This window comes from Centroberyx gerrardi, chromosome 11, assembly GCF_048128805.1.
Source record: "Centroberyx gerrardi isolate f3 chromosome 11, fCenGer3.hap1.cur.20231027, whole genome shotgun sequence".
Classification (NCBI taxonomy): Eukaryota; Metazoa; Chordata; class Actinopteri; order Beryciformes; family Berycidae; genus Centroberyx; species Centroberyx gerrardi.
Genome location: NC_136007.1, coordinates 15,100,684 through 15,126,764, shown reverse-complemented (window position 1 = coordinate 15,126,764; position 26,081 = coordinate 15,100,684). Strand labels below are relative to the sequence as shown.

The following is a 26,081-nucleotide window of genomic DNA, read 5'->3' as shown; positions in this document are numbered from 1 at the left end:
TGAGGGTTTAATGGTAGTTCAGATTATAGCTGAAACAAATGAGATTCCTATACTGACCAACAGTCAGGGCACATGAGTAGATATTTACTGTAAAATTCTAGCCTGATCCTGTGGAGCCAGAACAGTGATTTTTGTATTTGGCATTGAAAAAAAAAAGTTGGCATTGTATTTGTAATTGAATAGATAAACAATGTAAACAACTTTGAACGAGAAAAAAAAAAGATTCTGAGTGCATGGTCAAAAAATGAGCAAGTGTGTTACATTTAGTTTGTTTTTTATGCCAAGTTTTTATTTTTTGATGCCAATGTTATATTTTTCCAATACATGTTCTTTTCAATGCCAATTTGTTTTCAATTCCAAATACAATGCCAACTTTAAAAAAAAAATGCCAAATACTAAATTCACTGTTCTGGCTCCATAGTACCCCAGGACACTTCCGTCAATGTTTGTGAACTTGCACCACTCTCCAAGCTAGAAATCAAAGAGAAAACCCTTGAATTTGTGATGTCACTGGTACTGACTTAGTTGAGATGTTACACCAAAATGAATTTTATATTCTAGCATTGCTGACAGATATAAACCAGAATTTAAACCTCATTTGGGTGCAAAAACTCAAAACTCAAACTCAAAAAGAACACAAAAATTTTATAAGTCAACAAAGTCAGCACCCCATTTGTTGTCTAAGGACCAGTGCCAGATTGTACATACCAGTGACAAATTCAAGAATGAATTCTCCTGTTTCTAGTTTTAGGAAAGAGCGATGCATCTTCACAAGTATTGACCGATTCTGCTGTGGCACAGGAATAACGTGAATTCTTAAAATGGGTGGCATTCACCTTTAAGCCTACTTTGAAATAACATTTGCCCACAAAATCATGTTGAAATTCAGTATAGTGGCACATTGTTGCCCTGTGCTGCACTTTAAACAAATGCAAAGGCAGGCCTCCAAGGACCTTTATTCTGAAGTCAGTTGTTTTATTCACACAGTACTAACCCACTGCTAGCCACATCCTTTAACTTTGAGTTGGCTAGTCCACTTCTAACATTAGCTAGCCACAGTATTACCAGAAGCTGAAAGTAGTTTGGCTAGAAGGTGTGCAATAAATAACATGCACAGAAAAAAACATCTAGCAAATTGCAGGAGCTGAGCTAAAATCACTATATCATGTTGTCAAACAAGCCTATTGCCCGACTACTAGTGCCAGGAAGGCAGTATAAAAGTCTAAAGTACATCTACAGAATACTTATTGGGTTAGTCGGTCAGTACAAGACCAGTGAGAGACAGAGGACCACAGAATGTCATGGAAGATAGCAGATGGACATCATGAGCACAGGAACAAAAAAAGTCACCCAAAGTGATTTCTAACGGTTTGTAATTTTTATTTTAGTTTTTTGTTCTCCACTATTTGACACACCAAGTGCTTCAAGAACAATATTAACATCACAAACATCACAGTACTCCAACACAGCAGTGACTGTTTCCCCCCTACAGACCCCACACATTGGTCCGCTTGATAGATAAGTCAATAGAAACCATCTTCTCTTCCCGTGGGGCTGGGGTGGGGTGGGGGAAATCAGGGAGGGGGGTGACACACAAGCATCACATAATATCGACACCTTCACACAACTGAATACATTGATTGTGTAATTTAAAGCTAATGTTATACTGAGAACAGACACACAAGATGTTTCTCCGATTACTGGTGATTAGAAGAGTGACAACAGAAAGATTAGGATTAACCATTAGGATGAATCTTGGTGCGTAGTGGTTTGTAGTCTATCTACCGACCTCTGCTGGAGCTACAGCCGTCTCTGGTTTTACCAACTTGGCGTGGTGTGTGTTTAAATGTACGTTGTGCACGCCACACCCATCTACTCTTGGACAGTCACTCAAAAAAACAGACAATGCCATCTGCAAACTCAACACTTCACGGTGCTCATCTTCTGATGCTATCTTGCCGTTGATTTGTCCTCTAATGGATGTAATCATGCCACTGGTTATTGGTTGGTCCCACTGCCAGGGAGGATGTTAGTATAGTGTTTTACAGAAGAGCCGACACTGCATTCTGACAGAAGCGAAACACCGACACACACATGCTAATCTGGCCTGCTTGGGAGTGGCTGAAGATTTCTCATGTAGGAGAGAAAAGTGGAGAAAGGACAGGGATGGAGTGAGGTACAGTTCAGAAGAGGCATGGAATGAATACTGACTTACTATCTCGACTTAATTTTAAAATTTCACTTTTAAAATCCTATCTGTAACTCCTAACCCAGTGACTGTTATAGACAGACAGGAAATAAAATAACGATTTCAAACAATTTTCCACTTCCGTCTTAAATTGTCTCTGCACAAATTTAAATCCCTTGATTAGACTGATTAGACAGAAAAAGAAACAAGCCTTTTCCCTTTTTCAGCATTGTTATTTCACATTATGTTTTCAGATACACATATCTAACACTGTCATTTTGGCGACTCAATGACAACCCTAAAGTACAGTAGACAGCGCAGGCCTGTGATTGATGGGGGAGTGAAGGGGAGTATAGCAGAGCAGATAAGACTATTAGTTGGCCACAGTAGAATGTGGGAGTGACGCGGATGTTTTAATAGGCGTGATTAGCCACGTAGAGGGACTGTCCTGCCGCACCGGCACTTCCAGAAGACTCAAACTTGCCCTGCGCAGCCAGACCATTCGCCTGAAGAAGACAGAGAAGAGGCAAATAAAAACTCTAATTAACACTGAAATCATCACTGCACAGAGAATGTTCCGGTTTCATTTCACTATGCGAGGGTGCGACTGTCCTGTTCACGTTCGGGTCTGACCTCAGCGCGTTTGATGAACTCCTCGGTGGCGGCCTTCTCATTGTTCTGGTCTCCCTTCCACGCGGTCAGGGCGGAGGCCTGCAACGCGCGGCCGTAGGAGAAAGTCAGGGCCCAGGGCTTGGCGAGCGGGCAGTTGTTAATGGCGTTAAGGTTCACACTGGCCTCTTCCTCGGACTGGCCACCTGACAAGAAGGTCACTCCTGGGGAAAGACAGACAGACCGACACACATACACATACAGTATTATCTACAAGGGCTGAAAGATAGTGACAAAAAATCGAATTGCGGTTATTGGACAGAATATTGCAATTGCGATTTAAACCGCTGCGATTAATATCAAGTTTTTCTTGTCATACGTTTTTTAGAACTTTAAAATTGTTTAAAGAAAAGAAAAAAATAGATGTCAGTGTGCAGGATTTGCTGAGTTTGAGTATGATGAAAGATTTTCACCAATGTTGTACTTGATTCATGGACCAAAGATTACCCGGAGCACTAAAACACCTTGTTTAGAAATCCATTTTGGACGCCCCTCTCTTAAGCAATTAATTGCAGCCTCTGTGATTTGGAAACTGCAGAAGTTCATATTGCGATTTAGATTTTTCTTTTTAGATTAATTGTTCAGCTCTAGTATCTACCTGCACAAAGCCCCTAAATTTTGCTGAACACATCAGCATTTCAACTCTGCAGAGAATCTATTTTGCCTTGCTAATCTCCATTTCTTCTACCTTCTGTAGATTCCAGCGAGCTGCTGAATATAAACCATACAGGGTGTATCTGACCTGTGACAGCAGGAGGCACGGTGCGGCGCAGGGCAGTTACAGTAGCCATGGCGATTTCCTCGCCGCTGTACTTGTTGGGGCAGGAGTGTCCGGCTGTGACCATGTTAGGTTTCAGCAGCGTCCCTTCCAGGTACACATGGTGGTCTGCCAGAGCCTTGTACACTGCAGCTAGGACCTAAAGGATAAGCAGGAAGAGAGGTGACAGAGAGCAATGTATGTAAAAAGACTGCAAGAGCGTTGACACACACTGACATGCAGTAACACATAAAGTTAAAATTTGTGTCGGTGTGTTCCTCATTAAAACTCACCTTCTCCGAGACGTACTGGCAGCGCTTCAGGTCATGCTCTCCATCAGGAAGGATCTCAGGCTCCACAATAGGAACGATACCATTCTGGGACACATGACAAAGTGTGGAAGTTTAAGGCAAACTCTTAGATACTTTACATACAAAATGACACCTGCAGACATCTCACACCAACCTGTTGGCAGATGCTAGCGTAACGTGCCAGTACATTGGCATTCTCAAAGATAGCCAGCTCAGAGGGCGTGGTGTCGGAGATCTTCAGCACACAGCGCCACTTGGCGAAGTCTGCGCCGTCCTTCTTGTACTGGGCACAGCGCTCACTCAGCCCATCCAGACCTACACTCCCACACACATAACACAAGACATGCATTAGAAATACATTGAGGCTCATGTAATGTTTGAGAGCGCGTGTTCCTAATGCCTTCTTACCCTGAGTGGTGGTCTCTCCATTTGTTCCAGCGAGGGGCACAACACCTTTGTCCACCTGCAGAGAGGCACACAAATCTGGTTACAAATATAAATAAAACACCCAATTGTTATGACATTACACGAATATGTCCTACAAATTCTCATGTACACCAATTTTCTCTTATGTATACATATATATATATCTCTATAGGGGCATATTTGTTATTTTTATATATTTTCTAGAGCACCTGAAACAAAATCCCACTGGATTTCACTCCTATAACTAGACATGACCTCCCTAAACTTATGACCTTAAGCTCAGCTTATCCTCACAACATGATCTGTTGTTGACACCCACTGTGTGTGTGTGTGGGTCTGTGTGTGTTTATACATGTTGACAGTGAGTCTGTGTTTTTAGTAGCAGCCCTTCTAGTTTCACCTGCCAATTAAGTGAAGACTTTTTTTCTGCTAAACTGAAACACTTGGCAGTAGTATAATACCAATTTAACAGTCCAGAGTGTTTAGATCAGTCTGAGCCAAAAAGAACAGAAACAGAAGAAAGCACACTCCTCAAGACTGAGCTTCCCATTATCACCTGATATTACTGACTATATGGGAGACTGGATAATGAAACGCAAGTTCTTGTATTTTGGAAGACTGGGGTTGTGCGTAACACCCTATGTGAGGAAGGACAGCCAATACCTGAAACCAGGTATATGATGGTTAAAATGCAGCGGGAGAATGGATGTGATTGTAGGAGAGGATAGATGAGTAATTAGTTGAAGGCTTTTTACAAGTTAACAGGCAGCTCATCCTCAGGTGTTGAAACTACATCAAAACATGACTTTGCTGAAAGAGAGGAGGGAAGCGTTACTGAACCTCAACCATGCAGTGTGTTTGTTGGTTGCACCTGCTCTACCTGCACCTGTTCCTGTGAGGAACGTAAAGACATGCGAGCCTCGAGGCGTTTGTGCCAGATCTGAGCCCTTATGCTTATCCTATGTAGAGCAGGGTCTTTGGTTACTTTCATATGTTTCATTTATTGTTGTCTGAGCTGATGTTCAGAAGAATAAAAGGGCTAATCTAAAGTGATTGTCAGGCCAGATGCATCCCACTATTCTCCAATTCAAGAGGTCGGCGTTTGAGGTATAAGCATGACCAATGTTGCTATTAAGTTAGTAAAACTGGTTTTGCCCAAGTGGTCGATTGCAGCAGTGTGCATTGTGTACCTTGATGCCAACAACAATGCCGCGGTCTTTGATCAGCTTGGAGAAGTTAGTGCCATCGTCTGTGCTCTGATAGAGGGTTTCGTGGAAGAAGATGACGCCTCCGATGCAGCTGTCGATGCGTTCGTCGGCTGTGAAGAGCAGCTGGCGGTAGCGACGCCTGTTCTCCTCTGTGTTCTCAACCCCGATGGGGGTGAAACGCTTCGCCATGCTGCCTGTAGGCACACACACATACACGAATGAATATGCGTACGGAGGCTACATACTGATAGGAATTAAAACACTACATAACTGTACACTTGTGGATAAATTACAGCCGAAAACGTCCGTTCCAGGATTTGAACCTGGTAAAGGTTTAATACAGTCAGGGATCAAGAGCTGCATGCAAACGTTCAGAAAACAGGCTTTGATGCTCCTAGCAAGTCTTATGATGATTAGGACATCCATCCAATAACATTGTGTCAGTTATGGCCTTTATACTGTACATCCATCTCTGGATTAAAATTATAAATGATTTTAAATGATTATAAATGAGTAGACAATCCAAGTGCTCCCATTTTACACCTGGTTCAGTGGATATTGCATGAAATGTAGTGTGAATGTTGCAAGTACAGATCCAAAGGTTTTATAGTGATTCTGCGAACCAATAATCTCACCTATAAACTCAGTGGTTTGACTAATAGTTGGCCCTGGAGTATATTCAACACATTTCATCACATTTAGTCAAAGTAGATTCATATATGCATTTGTGGTATTCTAACCCTTGTAGGGAAATCTGAGTGCGGGTTCAGCACTCCTGAAACTACAAGGGATTCAGTGAATTGTTCAAGGGCAGCAGGGCAGAGGCTTGCTGACACATGAGCTTGAACTAACCCCGTTAACCCGAACCCTAACTCTACGGGTGCCACCGCAGATATGGCAAACTTCAATAGCCTAAGAAGCAAAATTTGCAGTGCAAGGATAGCAGGATTTGTCCGTTGCGTTTTGTGCCAATAAAACCCATGATATTATAGTACTAACAATGCCCTCATCTAGCCCCTGGAGGTCATATTGCATAAGAACCTGGGAAAGATCATCCTCTGTCATTGTGCAAAATGACATGTCTCTAGAATATAGCACTTCTCAGGAAATCTGCCAAAAAAAGCAGGTGAGAGACAACAGGATTTATGATGCACACACACACACACACACACACACGTACCGGTGGACTCATCGGCTGCGAGGATGCCTTTGCCTGGAGCTACTATCCTCTCAGCGATCTCCTGCAGCTCCTTCTTCTGTTCAGGGGTCAGCGCGGGGTACTGGTGAGTCATGGTTGCTGAAAGAGAGAAAGCAACACAGAGATTACATTGTTTCATGGTATGTAGACCTGGACGACTGCCCAGCACTGGCCACACGGGTCCTTCTATTGCCTACAACATGGCTACTTCCAGCCCTAAACTGTCCTGAGTGAGGGAAGGATGGGTGAAAAAAAAAGTTCAATTCCTCCACGATCAGTCACACACTACCAACTACTCCCTGCCTGGCACCATTTGGTGCAGTTAAACTCCCCTGTGTGACAAGTGTAGTGTCTTTTTGATGCATAATAAAAACATTATGTGTACCTTCAATTGCCCAAAAATAGCCTATATTAAATTCAGCTTCAGGTGAAAATTATGACACAAATCACAGGTTCTCCAAATGGGCTCTTTGGTATGTGCAGAAGGCGAGAAGTATTAAAATATTTCCACACGGGGGATGAAATAGTGAAAGGTCTTGATGTGTTGTGTTTGATATGGCTGTATAGAAACAGCAACTGGGCCTGTCACGACATGCTGACATGCACACACAGGCTTCAGACCAGCTTACATTCTTCCTCTCTTCCCCTCTTCACTCTGCCGTAAATAAGCGGTTACGTAAACCCTGCCCCCCCCCCCTGGATACACACTGTGTAGCCACGGCGATTACTGAGGAAGACAGAGAACGGAGCGATTATGTAATGGCCCTTCCTATAAACTCTGCTGCCAGTCCTCATTATAGCTGGAGGACTGGACACTGCTCCGCCCCTTTCTCTCTCCTCAGCAACACTCTGCCCTTTTCTGCATCGTATTCCTGTCATTTTATCTCACTTTTTGTGTCACACATCCTAAATGTCGTTATTTGTTTGCCTACATTAATACATGACTTGACTCTTCTCTTTTTTTAACACCCCATTTCATTTAGTCATAATATTCCAATGACCAGCTTCCTACATCCTCTCTATCCATAATTGCACACTGAAGCCGGTTGAAACCTACTGGTTTGCTCACTGAGGCGTACTCTTACTCCTGCTGCTTTCTGCGTACAAATGAAGTCTGCTGGACACATTCAAGATGTACACACACATAAGGCTTGTAAAGTCCCATTTAAAAAAAAACCTCAAATTCATCACTCCCACTAAGGCTGAGTGTTCCAAGAAACAAGCAGTGATGCCTCTCTGTGATTCACTTCACAGGTTGCCAAGCCACTCCCAGCTCTAGCTACATCACTAGGATAGCTCTGATCAACAACACAAACACACAGGCATATGCCACAATATGGTATGAGCTGCAGCTGAATGTGTCGGTGGAAGCTACTGCACACAGAATACCTGCTCATATCAGCACTGTATGGAGTTGTATGCACTCGCACTGCTACACTGAGATCTGCTGCCCCAAGAGACACAAGAGCTGGATAGAAATAGCTGAATTTATTTCTTAATTTATCATAGCTGTAAGTAAACTGTTAGAAAACTAGGCTACTCTACGACTGTTGTTATCCACAATCCACATTAGGCTTCCTCATCTACATTCATCATCCCTGTTCAACCCGCCCAGTGAGTGGGGACGACTAGTTTGGATTATCAGTCTAAACGACCATCTAAGGCTAAAGATTGCTTGTCTTGAAGGGAGAAACCTGTCTTGGAATCAGGCTGCTGGATAGTACAAAATAAACCTCAAAGGTCATATTCTGTATCAAGTAACAGAAACAAAGTGGCCTTCAGGCTTACTGGATAATAGGCATCAGGTGAAACTTTTTGCAACGTAGACCTACTTTGATACATAAGCACATACATGTATGTTACAAACTAGCACAGCAGCCGCATGCCAAGCTGAGACTGGTTTACTATGGTAGGACACGGCCTGAGACAGCCTGTGTTCTCTGTGATAATCCTCAGCTTACAGCTATGAGATAACAACCTTCAGAACACACGCAGAGGCACGCCATTGAAAACAATGTACAATTACTACAGCACACATTTCGACAAGAGTGCTCACTGCTAATAGTTAAGTTCTGCATGATGAAATCAGCGCAGGTCTATTCCAAGAGAGCAAAGGCCCGCAGGTTACAGTATGTCTCATAAGAGGATAATATAGAACAGGAGCATAATGCAGACCCCTCTAATGAATAAGTGAGAGTATTTACACTTGATAAAGGCCAACCCAAGGGCACAAGCAGGATGTGTGACTGTGTGTGTGTGTGTGTGTGTCTGTATAGCCTTGCCCTCAATTTTTAGCCAGACAAAACTCATGCTCAGCAAATACCTGCCATCTTTTGCGAAGCTAAACTACGTGCTTCTACAATTTACTTTCACTGACTTTGATTCCAATGTGGTTGTTTTTTGCTGAGAGAACATTGCAAAATAGTTTGCAGTGAAGGTGAAATCTATATGTTTTGCAATTTGAATTGCTCACTCAGTCGAAACACACACACACATTTGAGATTTTTTCATAAAAAAACATCTTCTGGTCAGATGAATGTGGAGCTGATGGAGCATGAAGGGTCAGGGTGAATGTGGAGCGACGTGGAGCACCCAGCACCAGCACCCAGCACTAGTGAGTAGTGACAGGCATGTGTGCAGTCGACAGAATTCATATTCTCTTGTGCTTCATATATTTATTTGAATGAATTTTTCTGCTAATACTCCACCAAAACTAGACTGTAACATTGTTTTGTTACAGGTGCTAAAGACTAGTATTTCATGACAGAGTTTATCCCCTTGGCATACTGCATCTACTACACCTTCTGCGATATTGCAATTCCTCCAGGCAAACTACCTGGAACACAATAATGTCTGGACAGTGTTTCAGACCAGGTATCAGTTGATGTATCATATTGCCTCAAAGCATATAAAGAGGTCATTGAGGATGTGGTACCCAACAATGTGCATGTGACCTGCCTGTGTCGTATGATCAGCCCAGTAGCATTAAAAGTACTTTAAAGGGTAACTTCGGTATTTTTCAACCTGGACCCTATTTCCCCATCTTTTTGTGTCTAAGTGACTAAAGAAGACAACAATTTTTTGGTCCAGTATTGAGCGAGATCGCTTCAGCCGGCAGCCGCGAAACGAGCTGCAATGTAATCCGACGGGGCAAATGTGAACCGTCAATGTACGTCCACTAAAAGTGCTTGTTTTTGCCACTGACAGGCTCAGATTGTTATTATAAGTGTCTGACAACATTATGGAAAGGACCCTACAGAGAAATGAAACGTTTTTCTTTACCTTTCGCTTGATCTGGTCTGTGTGTAACTTCCTGCAACAACTCAACTCTCGCGAGACTTGGTTACACACAGACCGGATCAAGCGAAAGGTAAAGAAAAACGTTTCATTTCTCTGTAGGGTCCTTTCCATAATGTTGTCAGACACTTATAATAACAATCTGAGCCTGTCAGTGGCAAAAACAAGCACTTTTAGTGGACGTACATTGACGGTGCAATTTGCCCCGTCGGATTACATTGCAGCCCGTTTCGCGGCTGCTGGCTGAAGCGATCTCGCTCAATACTGGACCAATTTCAAAAATTGTTGTCCCCTTTAGTCACTTAGACACAAAAAGATGGGGAAATAGGGTCCAGGTTGAAAAATACCGAAGTTACCCTTTAAGGGAAAAATCCAACCTAAAACACTACTAAACACTATTTAAAAAATGATGAAGTTTGCATTTCTGGACCCATTTTGTTGTTTGGTGGTGTATTTTCTTATTCCAGCGTATAAGTGGCCAAACGTAGATGATGTGACGTCACATTGTGATATTTCAAGCGTAGTGACAATGGAGTTTGATAGCAGAACATTTTTCAGCTATTAAACATTAAACATCAGCTCATTAAACATCAGATTTTGGTGTCCGGTCCCTCAAAATGAAAGAGCGAGTTCTTCTTTCTAGACCTCTCGACGTTCAACAATCATACAGGGAGAAATCCATTGTAGAAAAGGCAGAGATACCAATTTCTCCACAGAGAGTAGCCTCAATAGACCATGATGCAATGCAGCCGCAAGACATGTTGAGTTTTGAGTAAGGGTCATGGGTCATTCTGGGCAACGTCACTAACTAATCTAGACATAAACAAGGCAGGTTGAGGGGAAGTGGGTACACCAACAAACCAAATTACAACACTTCATTGCGAAATAACTTGATCACCACAAGTTGATCATATCCAGAGGATGTGTCACACCGAACATCTCCATCTCTACTCAGAGTTCCTCCTGAGTGAGATCTCATCTGCACAAGCTGTCACAATTACTCTTGACCTTTGGAAAACTGAATACTAGCTGACCTTCATCACTGTCAGCCGCTCCAAGCTAGCCACCGCTCTGAAAGCCGTGGAGGGAAGCCACACTCCCACACTGCCTACAACAACATGGAGAACCTGGAACTGCAAAGATATGCTGGTTTGGCGCCAAGATTGATGAGCTCCTGAAGCAGATGGGATGAGGCAAAAGAGTGTGTGACATCCTGCATCATACATTTAACATGGCCTTTACCAAATCCTCCAGGTACTGGGATGTTCATCGCTCATCCTGCAATAAGGCTGTACAGGCTGATCAGGGTGTTTAATTTCCAGACAGACATCTGCCATGTAGAAGTGGATCTGGTCCAGGACAGGCTGAAGCGTTAAATGAAAGAAGACATCCACGATAATCTACTTCAAGTCCTGATTAATGGCCTCAAAGTGCCAGACCAAGAAATTGAGGAGGCTTCAAAGGGCAGTGCTTCAATCTGCTGATACTACTCAAAACACAGTGTTCAAAACACTAATGCTTATTCGTTTCCAAAGTGCATTTTTGATCTGATGTTGTAGTTGCAGGTTCCAGTGAAAGCAGAATTGGAGATGGACAAACTGCTGCTGCCTATTTACTTATGTTTATATTTTGTTTGGGAATTTAACTTGGGTCGAACTTGAAGGATGGTCTTCGCAATCACTACGCCTCCCTAAAGATGTGACCCTGACGTGATTTGACTGCGACTGGGCATTTCTACATTAATGCCCAAGGAAATGACTGTGTGCTTTTCATAACAGCTACACTCTTGATTAGGGACTGTTTGAAATGCACTTCAGGATGATTGGCATTATATTTTAGGATGGCTGTGAAAAGAAGTTATTTTAGGGACCTGTCCTTTTTTTTTAACTTTCAGCTCTTATCCCACAAATTGCCTGTGTGTGTGTGTATATGTGTATGTGTGTGTGGGTCAAGATGAGAACAGATAGTACAGATTTATAAGGCAGTCTCAACAGAATAAACTTTAAAAATTTTGTAGAAAAGAAATGATAGACAGTTAAGACAACTGCCCTGCTTTCCATTCCTAGGTTGTTGCACAGCAGTAGACCTGAACAAGACACACGAACGCTGTTTCTGCACTGCGACATCAGGATGCAACAGCCAACTCCCTACTGTGGCATCATGCAGAGTCACCTAAGCATGAGAAGATACCACTACGCTTGATATGTTAAGTTAATACTGTCATTTAGCAGTAGTCCAAGGCAGTGCAGTGATCATACTGCAGACAATACTAACAGACATGCAATATCAAGGAAGAAAGACAGGATGACTTTCTGTAATTCACGTTTAAATTCACATTTTTAGCATTCTAATTCAGCCATTAAAGGGTTGAATCACAGCCCTTTAATAGTGCCTTAATTAGGGCCTAGTTAAGACAATATTAGAGAACAAATATAAGAGAACAAATATAAAAGTATTACTTATCTATCTGATACCTCTGTTCAACTTAGCCAACATTTTCTCTGGTGATGCCATCTACTAACCCTGCAGTTTATACTTCTATAGAAACTAACCCATTAACCTGGTAGAGGACCGGATGTTAGGACCGGACATTACTGTATGTGTTCTTCATGCTACAACAGTCAATCAATCCTTATATCTGAAAACTCATACCGCATAGGCCTACTTACCAACCCAGTATGCAGTAAGAGTTCACAAAAATATAAGCACATTAAACTCAATCCATAATGCAACATCTACATCTATAGTAGACATTATGCAGTTGGTTTGATTTTCTAGAATTTCTACAGGCATTAAACTAGTTTCAAGCCAGCATACTAAAATGCCTAGTAATTAGAAGGCTGTATGCAGGGACACAGTGGGGGGTAAACTCAGTGTACCCACCTAAACTCAGTCTTAGGGCTGGGCGGTACTGCTGAAATTAAGATTTTTTTTCAATATCGATATGTATCATGATATGGCTTACATATGCATAATCACGTTAATGAATCAAATTGATGTTCATTGCATTGGACTGCATGGTAATGTTAAGTGTGATGTCAAACAAAGCTCTGAAATTTCCAAATATTCCTTAAAATGTTTTCATAACCTACCTCATTTTGTCAGTTTGAACTAAAATAGCTTGATGATATTATATGATATCTCAATATCATCATATTATCACGATATGATTCCACTTTAAAGACGATGAACAATACTGAATTATTGCCAAGCATAAAACTATATGATATAAATTGATAGCTAAGAAGTATGGAGGTTACAAGATGATAGGGTCTTTTAAAGGAAGAAAAACACAACTTCATACTTTTCTGAAAATATACTGATTCATACTGACAGGTGTTACTGCCTTCTGGTGATCACCAAGGTCACAGTTTACCCACCTTTTTATTCCCCTCTACATCGCAAGCTGCGCGAGCTGTCAGAGGGCAAAATGTTTCGTGCGGGGCAGCAGCACTAACAGTAAGAAGCCTGCTTGCTGGGTTTGTGTTTTGTTACCCGGTGCGGATTGGCTGCTGGCCTTGACACTGATGCACGTCCGTGTGACAGGGCTGTTTTTATCTGGAGGCCTTGATCCAGCAGCGCTAAGAGGATCACTCACCCTGTTTCCCATGCAGCACCGTGCACCTAGCGGCTCTCTGACACCAGAGCCTATTTCAGTCAAGGCTCTGTGCGGTGCAATTCAGAAAATGGTTGACACTGGTGAGAATGAGCAGAAAACAGTAGGCGACATTTCCTCTTTAACATTACCAACTGAACTCTTCCAACCCCACCCCGCCGCCCATCAGAGGAGGCCTACGTGCTTTGGCACAGATACACAGGACAGGACACCTCACCCCCACCCATCCTCTTCCACTACCGCTGCTTTCCGGATTAAACACATTTCAAACCAAGAGCGGCCGACACAGATTCAATGAGAAGATGATGTATCAATTTTAAGTGACAACGAATCGAAAGAACATGCAACAGGCTCATTTCACCCTATTTCATCCTCGAAGGCCATAATTTCCCTCCTTGCTGTTGCGTATTTAAATAATGACGCAAAGACCTTAGTTAGAAAGAGGATAATTTTGCAAGGTAGAAAGCTTTCTACCATAAGAGATAACGGCATATGAGCCACAGGTAACGTTAATTCATAGCTAACTAGCAAGATAAAGTTAGCTGCAGGCTGTGCAGTGCAGCATCACACCACATCATCACCGTCATCAACAATAAGTAAAGAAGCTGCCATACTTATCTGCTCGGCTTTCTTCCTTACCTGCTGCTGGATTTAAGAGCTAAAGTGGTCAGGTGCGCTGTGTGGAAGATGCAGAGGAGTCTCCTGTTTCACTGCTGCAGCGCAACGTGACTCTTCACAAACCCTCAAGCCGGAGGCGGAGCCTAATAACATTGCGTCATATGATTGATATTGAATATTCATTGCGCATGCGCTGGACCCCGACGTTCTGGACAGCATCATGATTCATGGCGAGAATGCAGCATGATGCTGCATCTTTGAAGAAAACAAGAATAAAAGGATTAAAATAGCCTATTTAATGACGTACATCATGCACGGGTGGGTGCTCACCTTTCTGTCTCTCTGAGAGAAACTGAGCACCCTGCTGCTCCTTTACAGTAAGGGGCTGAGCTCATAGTCCACACACTTAATGAACACTGGACTGGTTTGCCCAGAGTGCCAGGCCTCAAATTCAAATGATACTATCACAGTATGAGTGGTTTTGTAGGAGCTTTGCATATCTGTGTGATTTCAGAGGTTGCTGTAGAGTTTTGCAAAAATACTGACAAGAGGCCAATTATAATGTGAGGTGGCAAACTTTGATAGAGGCCACTAAGGCAACTAATACTAAACGCATCACTGCATAAAACTTGCAATAAAAATACATGGAAAATCAGATTTCAGAACCAATCAAAACCCTAAATTAAGTGTTTACAAACATTACAGAAGTAAAAAATAATATATGTATTGATATAAAAGGTCAGTGGGAAAATAACAGACCATACTCCAAACTGACATACATGAGAACTCAATGGCGTGTTAGTTTTGAAATACATTAACATTAGGGAACATTAACATTTGTAAGGCTTAGATATATTAATCTTTTTTGATAGTTTGCTGCATTTACTGAAAAGTGCACAATTCTTTAACCAACCAAAGACATACTATTATTTGTTGCTGGAGAAAAAAATGTAGTATAGCTCTCATGACAGGCTAAGCAATGAGTTATTACTATTCAATGATAATAGTGATAATACAAAATACTGCTCTACAGAATAGTGATTTTAAAGCACAGAGATTTTAGCATTCTCTCTCTCTTTCTCACCCCCATCCCACACAGAAAAAAACACGTAAAGCAGCAGAGAGATTTACAGTAAGAGTTTAATATTCCATCTGAGCTACAGGTAATTACAAAAATACAGAATAAAATCTGTCCAACAATGCAACATTGACTTAAATTTAATCACAGTTTGTAACATAAAATTTCATCCAAAATATTCATAGAAATCTTACAAATAGGAATTAAATCTTATAAACAAGCATTTTTGTGACAAAAAAAGCAAGCTTAGGATCACATGTGTGTGAGGCATTCTGGATACACATTAGGGCAATAATTTACAAAATTATAATATAATCTGGTGATCAGGCAAGTGCATAAAGGTGTGATTACAGGCTAGGATCACGGCAGCCTTTGACAATAAAAAAAAAAAGCCCTGTATCTATCAAAATGTTCACTCTGGAGGTAAACTCATGTTGTTCATTCAACCCTTGCAGCTCCTGGAGAGATCTACGTATTCAGCTGGGAGCCATCTTGGAATCAAAAACAAGGCTGACTTGGGAAAACCAGTAAGCGCTCCCCTGAGTCCCAGGTTATGACTGATGAAAAAAACCAAAAAAAACTATCAGATGTTGAAGGCATACACATCTTAATCTGATCCTGTGATGCTTGAATGATTTGTATGGTACAGGAGGAGAGAGATTTAAAGAGTAAAGGTCACCATGGGAAGAGTCGTATCATGGCATAAAGAAAGGAACAAAAGACGGGTTGTAGAGTGAAGATCACAGCGTAATAACTGGGGAAACTGAAGCAAGGGGTCGTTCTTCTTCCTCCCACTTCTGCCAAAGCCGATTCATAATTGCACATTACTGACAGTGATGCAATACGTGAACAAAGGCAGCGGCAGCAAGTCATTCGTGGGAAGGAAAGGAACACTGTACATTGTCTTCAACTGTTCATACGACTTTTCTCTGTGGGGTGAATTTGATAGTGGTCCTGCATTATGTATTAATGGGGCAACTGTGTGTTTATTCAGTCACTGGAAAATTGGAAGCAGTTCAGTAATAGAGTGATCCCTCTTGCATAATTGTTGAGGCTTGAATAAATGTGCATAGGTGCTCGTTGGAGGAAGGCAAACAAGTAAAAAAAAAAAACTGTGCACAGCATACCACAAAAACTAAAGAACCAAACTCCCCAAAATGAGTGGGGAGTGTTGTTTTGACTGAAATCAACTACTCCTCTCTACAGAATAGATCCAGTTTAACTGTTACCAGCTGTTTTGGCTGACTTTTACTAAATATTTCATCTGACAAGGCGCACCACACCTGTGTGTAAGGGCGAATAAGTGTGCAGTCATATTATCTATACCTTAGTGTGTGTGTGTAGCTACACTGTAATCTCAGAGTCCTTCACACAAACACTTCTCTACGTAGACCTTTTTCCTGAGCAGGTTGCAGTAGTTGTGCTGGGCCGGGCAGCGGTACAGCAGGGTGAGTGTGTGTGTCAGCATCCAGGTGTGTGTCTGGGGTGGCGGGGGGGCTGAGCAGCGAGTCGTAATCAAAGCCCTTGAGAGGCTGTAGGGACAAGGTGAGCCCACGTCGGGCTTTGGCCGATCGGTCCGGTCTCTCTCTCAGCTCCAGAATCACCTGGAGAGTTAAAACAGAGAAAAATCACTTTGGTAATTGATGTTTGAACTTTGTGAAGGAACTGCTCCGTAGAAATTCATCGGTTACCTCCACAGGCTGGCGTTGCAGCAGGGCAAGGTCAAACGTTGTGCCATGGAAGAAGGTTTGGCGTTTGAAACGGTCAAGGGTCCTCAGGCGGCGGGTTGGAGTCTTGCACAGTAACTGGAGAGAGATGTGTGCGGGTCAATATGGCCAAATCCAGGAGTTAGTACATAGTGGTATATACCATATAATAGTCAGAATTGTAGCTTTCAATGTTCTGTAGTAATACTGTTTCACTAAATACTGATGTTGTGTGTGTGCTTGTACCTCAGTGATTAGCAAGGCCAGCGGAGGGCTGAAGCTGAGCGGCATTTCATAGGGAAAACACCTCACTTTCCTCAGCATGCTACAGTGGTCTAGCTCTGGAGGCACAGGGAACTGAGGAGAGGTGAGGGAGCATGAGGGAGAAGTAATTCAGGTTATCTGCAGGTTTCAGAAAGCCTCAATGAATTTATAAACGAAATTAAGAAACAAAGCTGTCAAAACCAGCCTATTTCTGATTGAACACACTTAATGAAAGTTGTGAAATTATAAGTGAGCAGAATAGGAAAAAGAACACCAGGAAATTGACTGTTAAGGAACATGAAGTCCGACTGTGTTTAGTCAAACAGATTGGATGCATACTGTACTCTGGATTAATCTAAGAGTGGACATGAAGTGCAAGGAAACCTGTCAGTGCATGATGAAAAAAATAATGCCTCTATTAACTGGATTTAAAACACTGTAACACTTTTTAGGACTATAATTTAGATATTTTATTTTAAGACGTTTTCTTTTAAGGACCTGCAGATACTCTAGTGAAAATAACACTGTGACTCAATAATCACCTCATGCAATTTTGTACTATTTTTATCTTTAGTGACATTCAAATTAAATTACGCCACAGAATAAGTAATAGACAGTATTACTCGTTCACCATGCGAAACGGACTGAGCCCGTGGGCAAGCAGACACGTTCATTTACACATGATGCTGCACACTGTAAGGTCTCACCTTCCCAGTAACCAATGAGAAAAGCAGAATTCCCAGAGACCACCAATCAGCTGCGTGGTTGTAGGGTCCGCCACTCAGCACCTCGGGGGCTGGAGAGCACAGAGCGTGTTCACACCGCTGGATTATGCATGAACTGTGTATTTGTACATCTATATCTTTACTTCCTATAGCCTAAAAAAATCTGTGATAGATTATGAAATACACACAGTAAATGTTTGTCAGTTAATATATCCAGGCATCTACAGCTCACTGCTTAAAAGAGAAGTGACATGATTATCTACAGAGGTGGATTTAGAGTATGAGTGGATTTCAGTGACCCCCGTTCTCACCCATGTACTGGATAGTTCCACAAATGGTGAAGGCTCTTCCTCCTCGCTCCAGGCGGCGGGACAAACCAAAATCAGCCAAACGGAGGTGTCCTGGAACAGACCATGTCCTCTGCATTATCATGTGTGCGTGACATGCATCATTAAATGTGCTTATGTTCACATTCTTCTTATTTAAAAGGATGAAAAGATGATTCATATTGAAGAGTAAATAAAATGTGTAAATATACTATTCCCATCATAACCAGAGCTCATTTTTGTATGTTTTTGTGTGCAATTGGATACAAACGCTGTTCCCTCTCACTAGTAACAAATACACTTAATTGCACTGAGTGTGTTGACTGACAGCTGTGCAGAGTAACAGGATGTTCTCTGGAATGTTCTGTACTTCTGCTGGAAACCAGAGCTATGCTGCTCTCTGCTGGAGACCGAGTACAACACAAGCTATTTACCATGGTCTGTCAGCAGGATATTCTCCATCTACAAGAAAAGGGTGAAAGAAGACTAGATGACACATACACATTTAACCCAAACTTGACCAAAACACTAAATTAACTATATAAAGAAATAAATTAAATAGCTACAAATCAGTTTTTCTATACATGTTAGAATGCTGAAATTTAGTGTGAAGGCAGTTAGCAGATGATTCTGAACTTGTTAGTTTTTCAATTATACTCAAGATTGCACATTTTCATAAAGAAAACACATACTTTGACCATTTTGATCAATTTCAACATCATTGCACTTATCTCAACTAGTACTATAAGTGTACTAAAGGAAAATTTGAATTTACACAGAGGGTGTTAATGAGTTAAACACAACGATGCATCAATGGTCTGACAATAATCAATTATCATCAGTGTGTACTGACAGATGAGAAACCTATGATGTAACTGATCTATTCTGAAGCAGTATTCATTTTGGAAAAAATAAAATCAATACCTGAAGTTCAAAATTATAGGATTCAGTTGGTAAAAGTTCCATTATTTGTCAAGTAAGGACTTACATTACCTACAGTATTGTAAAAAGTACTAAAATTTGTTTTCATTTTTTTCAAAAGTTAGATCTCTCATTTTGGTGCACAACTCGTTAATTTCCTCCCACTCTTACCTTCACATCTCTGTGGACGATCCCAAAGTCATGGAGAAATCCTGTGGAAAACCAGAAGAAAATCAACACAAATACAGAACCCAGTCAGAGCCCTAAAACATCTTAAATCCATCACTCTGTCTACACACTCACATATGAAAAAACCTAGCATCACTTTGTCCCAGGAGGAGATCCCTTGAGGTTTCCATCTCAGAAATGACTTTAATTAACCTCTTTTTATAATTACTTACAATTAGACATGGTTAAATATGGAAACTTTCATGTAGAAATATTCCAATCTTTTGAAAAAGTTTGAGAGGTCAGAAGTGTAAATAGGTTGAAAATGTATTGATGTTTGTGTTTATATCGTTGGAGTGTACTCACCAAGAGCACATCCCAACTCTGCTGCAAACACTCTCACTGTGTCTTCTGTGAACTGACCAATCATCACCCAGTATGTGTACAGGTCTCCTGTGCTGCAGTAGTCGCACACTGTGGGAGCGGACACAGCGTTAAGACGGGTCTCTGGTGTAATGTGCTGGGTAAAGGGGTGCTGGAGTTCAACGGGACGTGATACACACAGTGGTGAGACAGAGGGGAAAGGGGGGCGGTGCGTCATCTGGAAGTGAGGACAGTGTAAAGCTATCTTCCTCTAGAGACCGAACAGAAGCGACAAAGCTGAGCTGTATTTTGTAGGCAGAAGGCTTAAAGAGTGCGTGAAATGTTTTCAGCCAGTCTCCACCTAGTAGGAATGGGACGACATGCTTATCTCATGATACGATTCGATACGCGATATGGGGTTCATGATTCGATACGACCACGATACGATGTAATAAATAAAAGTTCAATGACAACCAAGTATGACTGTGCAGAATTATGAGCCACAACTCTTTCTAGCAATGGCATTGGCTTGCTAGAATGTAAACAACAATTTAAAAATGTCATTACAAAGTGCAAATAATATCATTGCGATGGAGCGCTTGTGAAATTGTGATGGACAAGCCGTCTCATTTGTGATTACTACAGCAGAATAAAATGTAGCTAATATCGCGATTCAATTTTCTGCCACATGATACGTATTGTCACATATTTGTATTGCGATATATTGAATTTCGATGTATCGTCCCATCCCTACCGCCTAGTATACAATTTTGAAAGATGCAAAAAAAGTGGGGGTGGGGAGCGAGAGCGAGTAAAGGTGTGTGTCTGCGATAATGAACCATCCATCTCTACTTGGGGGGGCGGTAGCAATTTTCTGATCGCAAAGCATTTGACGCTGCCAAAGGCGAAATACCTGCCTTGACATCACTGATTGAGATGTGACCAGAAATTGGAAAAGTTGAACTCTTCAGCCCACAGAGAGTAGCGCAACGATTTCCTGCCCCTAGAAGTGGATGCAGGACTGAATTCGATAAGTGTTGAAATTTAAGCACAGGATTAATGCTATTCGCTATACAGAAGCCATATAGCCATGTTTACAGCTCAAAAAAAAGCATGATGTAGTGCTGATTCCCTCTGTAAACAAGGAGCGGCGTCATCTCCTTTGGATTGTGACACATGTATCCACATGAGCTGCAGCAGCGTTCAACATCTGGTCCCCAGGCTAACACACTCGCTGCTCACAGGGGGTGGGGGAACAAATTGGGTCACATTTTCTGAGTCAGTGGTTGAGTAGGAAAAAGGGCTAAATGCTCGGGGGGGGGGGGGGGGGGGGGGGGGGTGCAGAAGAACTACAGGACTGACACTGCTAGAAAAGAACTTGCAGGGGACGAAGCAGTGGGTGGACTGGAGAGGTGCGGGGTTGAAGGGGTCGGTAAAATTCGCGAAAAGACACTCTGAGTGAACGTGTTGGTTGTTCCGTCCATCCATTCGTTCATATTCGATCTACACGTCAAGGATTGTGGGTAGTTTCTGGGCAACGCTACTGGTGCTGAGGTGAGAAAAGGTACAGTGGGGGGTTTTTTGGACAGTGGGTCTGGGTTGGGTTGGGTCGGTTCACTGTTCTCTGGGTGACTCACTAATGTAGAGGTGGCGCTGCGTCTGCCAGCAGTCCTCGAGGTCGTGGACAAAAGGGTGACGAACCTGACGCTGTGGGCAGAGGTCATAGGTCAACCTGAAACAGCTCAATTCTGACCAGCCATTAAAGAGAGGGCCATACTTTTCTTCCAGTGGATACGTTTTTTTCCATCCACCAGTCTAAAAGTTTTCTGAAGGATCACTTGACCCACAAATTGAGTAAAATTGTTTCTAATCCCAGTCTACTGAGTCACGAATGTACCATCTCTGCCTGATGTGAAATGTTTTCTATATGTGTGTACGTTTCCATATGGCCTGGTAAAAACACATTACAAAATAGCTAATTATTTTCCATTCGTAGCGATTCTCTTCACAGGATTCCCACAAAACACTTTTCAATTACTTTTAAGGTCTTGTTAGATGGAATTCAAGGACTCAAAAATTGGCATGTTTTGGGTTAAGACATGACAAATGGTCAAAATCATCACATTTTTACTCATGAACTTGTCAAGTCAACGCAAATATCCATCATAGGGTTTTCCTCAGGATGTGAAGTGTTGATTGTTGGATAGACAGAAGTCCAGAGAGCTCCGGGATATCGATGAATTCGGGTGCTATATTTTACTAACACAATCAAGTATTTTCAAGGCCATCCATTCATTTTCAAAAACCTTAAAGGACTTGTTTTATTTCTCTGAAATCCACAAACTTTCAATGATTTTCAAGGCCTGCGGACACCCTGCTTTCAGCACCCACCTGGACTATCACCTCTTCTTTCGACTGCTCCAAGACACCAAGTCTGAGAATCTCTGATTTAGGTATAACCTGTTGACAGACACAAACACACACAGATGAGATCCTGAGCACCCAAGGGCAGCCGGCAGAGAGCTGAATGACGACTTTCACATTGACATAAAGTTTGATATTTTGGTACTTTAATTTTATCATTGTTGATGTTAAAATGATGACTATGGGGTTAAAATTATGGTATGTAAGCCTTCACTTGAGGATTATTTATTTTCACCATTATAAAAGAAAAATTAACTACAAACCTCTTTGCACATGCTGCTCACCCTCCATTTCAAGGTACCAAAAGGTTAGACAGATTATCGTTGCATTAAATAAAGTTTTCTTTCATTTTTCACATAGTACCAAGTGGCATGTACAAAAAGGGCTGTAGTTCTTACTTTCTATTTTACATGGCAAAAAATACCGAGCCATTTTACATACTAGGTAAAAAGAGCATCAAGCCAAAACATCAAACTATGTGTTTTTGTCACTGTCTTTCAACTTCAGACAGCCTATTTGCATCCAGCAGTTTCATGAATTAATACACATTCATGCCCATTCATTCATGGCTGCAATCACAAAAATAAAATGTGAGATGCAGGGAAAGGACTCACTTTGACAGCGTATGTTTTCTGTTTGGCCTTGTCTTTCACTTTCAGGATGGGTCCAAACGAACCTTTGGCGATGTAACCCAGCACCTGTGAGGGCGGAGCGTGGCGAGACAACAACATCAGAGACAGACCAGGTGAAACAGTAGAGACGGGATATAAGAGAGCACAGCACGGAGCAAACAAGTGAAGGTGTGTATGTAGGAACTGAGTCAAGCTCTACCTGAAAGTGTTCATGTCCAGGCATGACTTTGTGGGGGAACTCGGGCAGAAACATGGTAATGAACCCTGGCAGACTCCACTCCGATCTCAGCTTCTCTGGACCGACTCCTGCCAGCCTCAGCACGTGCTCTGGGATGTCGGGGGCCTTGGCCTGGAGCATGCGACGCTGCCCCAGGCGCAGAGCGGGCGGGGCCAGGCGACAGAGGCCCGCCGGGATAGATAGACCCACGCTAGAGAGGAACCCACGCCATCCGGACGAGCAGTGCTCATCCTCCTGCCCTTCAGTAGGCCTCTGTAGGGGGGGCAGGGGACAGACGGACCAGGAAACAGTCAAGACACAGTCAAACAGGAGGAGATATAACATTAGGCAAGACAGTTTAGTGGATGGTGCTGTTGGTGTAACAAAAAACAGTTCACAGCTCTGTGGAATGATGGTAATTACTCTAAATTATGGTTTTTAAAAGTCATTTCTGGTGACTTTTGAGAGGAGGATTGTGATTTCCAAGCATTATTTTAAGAACTTAAACAATCTGAATGCAGACAAAAGCCTTGCGCACTGAATTAGGGGACATTTAAAGACATTTCTAGAGTCTCAAATTGATGAACTGAGCTGTTAATCCAAGGACTGTTAATACAACCCTTCTTCGATTGCCCCTCTGAGCTTCGGCCTCTGATAACTGGACACTCTGTTTGAACCGTTTCCTCAGAGGCCACCGTATCAAAACGGGTATGCCCGGCCCTGGATTAAAGTCATGTACCCATCCCACTTGACCTCCTGGGAGTTCATGGTGCCCAGAAATATAGCTCGTAAGTCAACAGTGCTGTCTTACGCCATGTAGGACAAAGGGAGAGTTTAAATATTTATTTTAACCTTTATCCAGGGAAAGTCACCTGAGCACACTTGCTATTTTCCAGTGATGCCTCTGCTGTTGGTCACTGAGCAGCTGCACTTCAGCAGTTGGGGGTTAAAGGAAAAACCTATTACACTCTCATATATCATCAATTTGTGATGTTCACTTCATTCCAGGAGTTATTTTGTGATGAAGTGTTTGTTTGTGTATCCACTTTCTCTCAACCCGCCTCATCTACTTCTACGATGATTGTTGAACGTCGGTGCAAAATGGTGAGTCTAGAAAGTTCCGGGTTGCGTCTGCTCCAGGACAACTGATAGCTAACCTCATGTCACTATTTGAACTTGTCTGGACATGACTGGACATGATGAGGCAGTGTTGGTGGTGTAAACTTCAGGAAATATACATAGTAAAGTATCTTGAATAGGGCAGAAGAAGAAGCAGTGATGTGCTTGACAATCCCCAGGCAATGAATGATTTGTGCACATATTATGACTATAGACTTACATGAGTTTAATGACTGGGACCAAAGAATCTATCTTTTCCTATGTGTGTGATTGACCTATGGTATCTAATTTGAACATGAATCATCTTTCAAACTAGTGAACTGGGCAGCTGCCAGGTATGAATCTGTAACTGCATGATGTGAAGCAGGGCAGTGCTGAAAAAGTGCACGCTCAGTCAACTTTCCCTGCATAAATAAAGGTTAAAAAGCCACACAATTTCTTTAAACCCTCTCCAACCGTTCTTGCTCGCCTTTGACTTGTAATGCAAAAGGATATTTAACTGGAAAAAGGCGCGTGGCCTACATCCATTCTGCAGTCACTCGGTCACATAACCCCCCTTGGGCGGCACAGCAGATCTGCTGTGGCGCAAGATGGGTGTATTCAACCATGCAAGATGTTATTATCATCTGAGCCCAATACAGAAACACATCTATCCTGATACAGCAGAAGTGACCATACTCATCATGGAATATCCACTTGACAGATTAAGCAATGTCAGAATTTAATTTGGACTTTAAACCAGCTCGAGCACCATCACGTGCTAATGAAGCTCCTTTTATTCATGTGTGTAATTAACATTTCAAATGCAAGGAGGTTTAGCTCCAAGGAGGTTTCAGCTCAGTCAAGCCGGCCAGAAAAAGACAGACTAAACCCGGAAGTTTAGCGATTTTGCCTTCAAAGTAAAAGTAAAAAAACAGCAAAAAAGCAAAAAAAGTATTGGGGTGCACATAACGTTTTGGGAAAACATCAGTAGTAATCTTCATGTACTACTGTTTTTTTTTTAATCTTCACTGTGGTACGATGTACTGCTCTAAAACGTTGCAACCCACTCTTATCCCGTAAGGATTGTCGCTTGCTCTTGCAGCGTCGTTGCTGCCTGCCGGTTTAAAAGCACCGAATCGCCATGGAAACAGGGAATCCCCCCCTACGTGCGTCACACCTTAGGAACCAGGAATCTCACTCACCTTCCTGCTTTTACTGCCGTCGGCCCCCATTTCTGTGACAGGACGTCAACACAGTAACCTCATAGTGCGATGTCTGCTCCTCTCCTCATCCATGCACTCACTCTGCTCTGCGCGCCTCTGTGGCATCCATATAGTCTCCTCGGACCGCAGATCCTCCTGTGCAATGCACACAGACTTTTTTAAAGGCTGGGGTGGGACGGGGCTGTTAAATACCAGAACGTGGTCTTAATTATCTACCTGCAATTATTCGGGCTGTCCAGCGCAAAATGTGATAGATATGGCGACATGAAAACAAGTTAATCCCTGGTATGGGCAACGTCAGCGCAAATCCGCCCACTTCTTTGCATCCAATGAGACTGCAACCTCGCTGCGTCCAGCTCCCCCTGCTGCTCCACCACATCACTAGACCTGCAGCATTCATCCTACAGCCGAGTGGGACCTTCTGTGGTCACTGTCCTTACAGGTTACTACAGGTCACTTTGCATGGTGGATCCCTCTTCAGTTACAGGCTTCTTAGTTTGCAGTGAATAGGCAAATGGATGCCTCAGTAAAATTAAAATCAAATTATTTAGCACTTAGTGCTGGGGCTGGACGATATTGATACACAATCGTACTGCAATTATTTTGCTGAATATTGTATTTTTTTTTTAATATAAATTGCAATAC

The 26,081-nt window shown here is 42.3% G+C and overlaps 2 protein-coding genes across 4 annotated transcripts; both read right to left on the bottom strand.

The window, feature by feature from the left end:
- Positions 1-1,356: 1,356 nt before the first annotated feature.
- aldocb (aldolase C, fructose-bisphosphate, b) lies at positions 1,357-14,417 on the bottom strand. Of its 3 annotated transcripts, none has more exons than XM_071898268.2 (9): positions 14,310-14,417; positions 6,740-6,856; positions 5,542-5,753; positions 4,334-4,388; positions 4,080-4,240; positions 3,908-3,991; positions 3,600-3,774; positions 2,822-3,021; positions 1,357-2,694 (listed from the first exon to the last, which is right to left on the bottom strand). In XM_071898268.2, the coding sequence occupies exons 2-9, from the start codon at positions 6,849-6,851 to the stop codon at positions 2,602-2,604; spliced, it is 1,092 nt and encodes a 363-aa protein (XP_071754369.1). In that variant the 5' UTR covers positions 6,852-6,856; positions 14,310-14,417; the 3' UTR covers positions 1,357-2,601. The 3 variants fall into 3 exon arrangements, with proteins under 3 accessions (XP_071754369.1, XP_071754370.1, XP_078142601.1); XM_071898269.2 differs by having other exon boundaries at positions 14,285-14,329; XM_078286475.1 differs by lacking the exon at positions 14,310-14,417 and having other exon boundaries at positions 6,740-7,393.
- Positions 14,418-15,527: 1,110 nt separating this feature from the next.
- On the bottom strand, positions 15,528-25,695 carry rskrb (ribosomal protein S6 kinase related b). The gene is made up of 13 exons (XM_071898231.2): positions 25,416-25,695; positions 23,095-23,385; positions 22,878-22,961; positions 22,231-22,299; positions 21,477-21,546; positions 19,843-19,950; positions 19,480-19,520; positions 18,822-18,849; positions 18,373-18,462; positions 18,044-18,132; positions 17,319-17,429; positions 17,058-17,171; positions 15,528-16,970 (listed from the first exon to the last, which is right to left on the bottom strand). The coding sequence occupies exons 1-13, from the start codon at positions 25,443-25,445 to the stop codon at positions 16,734-16,736; spliced, it is 1,362 nt and encodes a 453-aa protein (XP_071754332.1). The 5' UTR covers positions 25,446-25,695; the 3' UTR covers positions 15,528-16,733.
- Between the last annotated feature and the right edge of the window lie 386 nt (positions 25,696-26,081).